The sequence below is a fragment of the Triticum aestivum genome, chromosome 4D (assembly GCF_018294505.1).
Source record: "Triticum aestivum cultivar Chinese Spring chromosome 4D, IWGSC CS RefSeq v2.1, whole genome shotgun sequence".
Classification (NCBI taxonomy): domain Eukaryota; kingdom Viridiplantae; phylum Streptophyta; class Magnoliopsida; order Poales; family Poaceae; genus Triticum; species Triticum aestivum.
Window position 1 is genome coordinate 11911851 of NC_057805.1, and position 4512 is coordinate 11916362.

General features: G+C 55.3%; 1 protein-coding gene across 1 annotated transcript; it reads left to right on the forward strand.

Annotated features, from left to right (window-relative positions):
- On the forward strand, nt 1-3394 carry LOC123095714 (gamma-glutamyl peptidase 5). Its single transcript, XM_044517265.1, has 4 exons — nt 1-489; nt 2497-2652; nt 2739-2906; nt 3012-3394. Exons 1-4 carry the CDS (start codon nt 118-120, stop codon nt 3150-3152), a joined length of 837 nt encoding a protein of 278 aa, XP_044373200.1. The 5' UTR covers nt 1-117; the 3' UTR covers nt 3153-3394.
- The last annotated feature ends 1118 nt before the right edge of the window (nt 3395-4512 follow it).

Sequence of the window (4512 nt, forward strand, 5' to 3'; positions counted from 1 at the left end):
CTCCTCCCCCACAGCGAGCCAATTTAGCCAGCCAGCCAGCCAGCGCGATCCCTAGCGTCGAGGCCCATTCCCCCCCGCCCGCCCATTCCACGATCCCTCGGCCGCGGTCGGGTCGCCATGGGAATGGGGCCGCTCGAGAACGCCGCGGCCGTCGAGGTGCCGGTGGTGACCGCGGCGGCGGCGGGAGGGGGGTCGTACGCGCTGCTGCAGTGCGGGGAGGACTCGGCGTACGTGCGGGACGCGTACGGGGGCTACTTCGAGGTGTTCCGCGCGCTGCTGGCGGAGGACGGGGAGCGGTGGCGGGTGTACCGCGCCGTGCGCGGGGAGCTGCCGTCGGACGAGGAGGTGGCCGGCATCGACGGGTTCGTCATCTCCGGCAGCTGCAGCGACGCCCACGGCGACGAGCCCTGGATCCTCGCGCTCGTGGACCTCATCCGCCGCCAGCTCGCCGCCGGCAAGCGCGTCCTCGGCGTCTGCTTCGGCCACCAGGTGCGTCCGTCGTCCCGGTCCTTTGATTCTTTGTTGGGTGGGCTGGCATCGGCGTCTGGTCCGGAGGGCAGGATGGTAATCGAAGGAGCTGGGCGGCCTTGTTCTTTCCGTGTGAGATCGAGCCGGTGGGTGGGCTCCGAGGTTGGCGCCTCGCAATCGGACAGGCCGCACCAGCTGAGAGGAGTGGCGCCCTTCTAGGGCCTTCCATTCGCCTCCTGTCTTTTTACCATGCACTCAGCTGGTAAAAGTTTTGCACACATGCTTAATTTTCACGGAGAAATGCAAAATGTTTTCATGCGTTGGCAGAAACCTTAAATCTGAGCACAACCGGGCTGCATTGTAGAGTAAATAAACAAATAAACATGTACTAGTGGGGTACTCTTCGTTGAAAGTAGGTACCCAGAGGAGAGGACGCATCTAGTCGGGTAAAAATATGCATTTGGGCAACACGCAGCTTAATTATTTTTGCCGTTTATAAGCTTGTGTTTGCAAAAGGTAAACAAACATTTGTAAACTGTTTTTACTGAATGTTGAGCAACTAATTAAATAAGAAATCAGCTCAAAAGGAATTAAGAATACTACTACTAGGAGTAGAAACGAGCGAGATCTCAGCGCCCGTGGCCAGGAATCCTCCGGGAGCTGCCGTGGGTCCCGCCTCCGAGCCACCGTGTGTGCTCCAGCTAAGATTTTTTTTTTGAGGGGTGCTCCAGCTAAGATTTTGACGTGCACTCCGGCTGTCCTCTCCGACCAAGCACGTGACGTGGCAGCTTAGATAGAGGTTAACAGCAATCTTGTCTATCCACGTGGGCCAACGTGGCGTTGCCGGGGTCGTCCTGCGTACGTGAGCCTCACCTGCCCGCCACTTGTGCCGGTAATCAAGCATTCCAAATTGCAGAGCATCTCCCGCTATACCCAGTCAGCTTACCGCCCAGAGCGGGAGTCTAATTATTTGTTCGTTTGAACATTTGAAATGCTGCAACTTGCACGCACGCCGGCGGCGTGGTGCATCTACTAACCGACCCGAACGAACCGGCCGGTCGCTTTGCCGACGACGCCACCGCCGTCATGCGCGCAAGCCAGCGGCCACGCACCATTTTGCCGCCTCCTTTCTTGCGTGCGTAGCCAAGTTTCGAAGACGTGGCCAACCACCCTGGACGGCATCATCCGAGGTTGGGTGTCGGTGCAAGTTTACTTTTCGAGGAAATTTGGTCGAGGTCGCCTTCTCATGGCTGAAAAACATCGGCTGTTGAGGGATCTGGCCGCCCCTGGCTTGATCCAAGAGGCGATCTATCTTGTACTCCGTAGTAAAGCTCGACTTGGGTTGCAGCTCTTGGATACATACATACATACATACTTTAGTCGTCAAACTCTTGTCCAATCTGTATAATATTATTACTGTCCTGTCCTGACCTCACCATACAAATTTTAAAAAAATTTAACGATGATAGGCTTGAGATCGATGCAAGTACGATACTGCAAAAGTCAGAGCTCCCTTCCCGGAGCCGTACAAGGCCAGCCGTCGATCGGGTCATGGCATGTCGTGTTCGCGACAGCAGCTAGTGCAAGACCTCAATTCTTTTCTCCCAGAGATCAGCTGCGTACGATAGATAATAATGTACTTACTATGTGCACAGATGCGTAGGTTGCCCGCGATTCACGGTCGCTGAACGCTTCTGTCCCAAGAAAACGACTCTGAAAAATAATGGCTCCAATCGAACGAACCAACGGGTCGGATGTGTTGTCATGTGTCTCGGCGAGCGATGACAGCCGGAAACTTGATCCTCTGTCGCAACGCACTTGGCTTTGGCGCATAATGATCATGTCGGGTTACGCGCTAATCAAATGTTAGCATGCCTCGCTGTTACTCATCACGTACTAGTTGTAGTTTAATTCAGAATATTTCTCGTCGTAATCTGAAAAATGCTAAAAAGAGATGATCATTGTTGTCTTTTTCTTCCCGCAAATGAATTGTTGGCATAAAATTGACAGTATTTTTCTTGTTTGCAGATCCTGTGCCGGGCGCTGGGCGGCAAGACCGGGAGGTCGTGCAAGGGCTGGGACATCGGCGTGAGCTGCATCCACCCCACCGCCGCGGCGGCGAGGCTCTTCGCGCCGCTCAAGATGCCGGTGCACCTGCCCATCATCGAGTTCCACCAGGACGAGGTACAGATACTGATCCGGCTGCTGTTTTGCTACATGTCAATGCCATTCTCAGTGTGCTAATGTAATGGTGTTGTTACAACTCTCAGGTGTGGGAGCTGCCTGCTCACGCCGAGGTGCTGGCCCGGTCGGACAAGACCGGCGTGGAGATGTTCCGGCTGGGCGACCGCGCCATGGGCGTCCAGGGCCACCCCGAGTACAGCAAGGACATCCTCATGAGCATCGCCGACCGCCTCCTCCGCCAGAACCTCCTCCTGGTAAACCTCCAGACCAATTCTTTTTTCCTTTCTGCTGCAAGTGCGATCGATCTTCTATGTCACTCTGAAAACCAATAACCGATGATCGTCGTTGCGTGTGTGCAGGACTGCCAGGTGGACGTGGCCAAGGCGAGCTTCGACGTGCGGCAGCCGGACAAAGAGTTCTGGAAGAAGGTGTGCAGGGGGTTCCTCAAGGGCAGGCTCCAGCCGCAGCAGCAGAAGCAGCAACATAAGCTGCAGCTATAGGAGTCGGAGGAGTCGGAGCCGGCGGCGAGTCCGAGAAGAAGGCCGGTGCCGCCGGAGGAGGAGGAGGAGGAGGACATAGTAGCGTTACTGAGCTGGGGGGGTTGCGATTGCGAGCCTAGAATTAATCCTTATTTTTCTGCTTCGGAGTTTGACATCGTCGTCGTCATCATCATCATCTTGTACAGAAACCGCCTATTTAATCGAAGCATTAATAAAGAGCGATCGGTGCTAATTTGGCAGCCTCTCGTTTCTGTTGGCGATGTTTTCTCCCGCCGGATTCTCCCATGTTCTGTTTCTGAGCTAGTGAGTGAGTGAGCTGTCTGTCTCTGCCTACTTTTAGCTGCTGATGAAGAGGCTGTTAAGATTGGACAAGGTGACGGAGCAGGACGGCTCAACCGTCTTCAACAACAAGTCTGACCCCATGGAGGTCGGAGTAATGGAACGATCCATGTCCAACAGTCTGGTGAAAATGAACCCCCTCCTCGGTTGTCCGAACTGTCTGGTGAGAACGGTTTGCGAGATTTTGAGATCGTCCGACATTTTGGTGACCCGCGTTGGAGATGCGCTGAGGCTAACGTCGATGACACCTGTGCTGGAATTGAACTGTTCATCTTATTCTACATGCGTTTTGCAAAAATCGAGCCGTGTCCTAAGATCGAACTTGCAGGCAGCAGTACCGATCTGCCGGTGACAACGATTTGCACGAGCGGCTAGCTGGTAGTAGCTCGAGAGCACTACTGCTACCGAATTTGCGCCGACTGCCACACAGTGTTTGCAGATAGGATGGGCGTCCAGGTTCAGTGAACGGCAGGCACTTGCTCAGCTCCGGTGATGCGGGCAGAGGTCCCCGTCAGGCTAGCGGCGGAGCTGCCTACCTCTTGCGAGTTGCGATCTGCAGAGGTACAGGACCATGACTCGGCGTACAGCGACCGTTCGCTAGTAGACGGTCGGGAAGTCGTCGTGCTAAAGCCCCCAAAGGACCAGCACACCAGAGCAGCAACCATCGCCGATGAAGAGAGTTGTAGATCGGAAAGATCAAACTTGGAACCACACGGACGAAGACGAACAAAAACTGGATCCAAATAGATCCATCGAAGACCAGCACCAACCGATTCCCATGTGATCCAATGGACAACGCTATTCACACCATCGGACGGGGATAGGACACGGGAGACATTATTGCTGCTGAGAGACATCGCCACCGCCACACAGCCCCAACCAAGACGTTCAACCCAGCAAAAACGGGAACGGGGTCCCTCCCGCCGGTGGGGGGCCAGATCCTCCGCACCTCCCCAACCCAAAGGCCATCGGAGGCGGCGCCGACGGGAGGAGCAAGGAGACTTTTCTTGGGGAGGAGGAA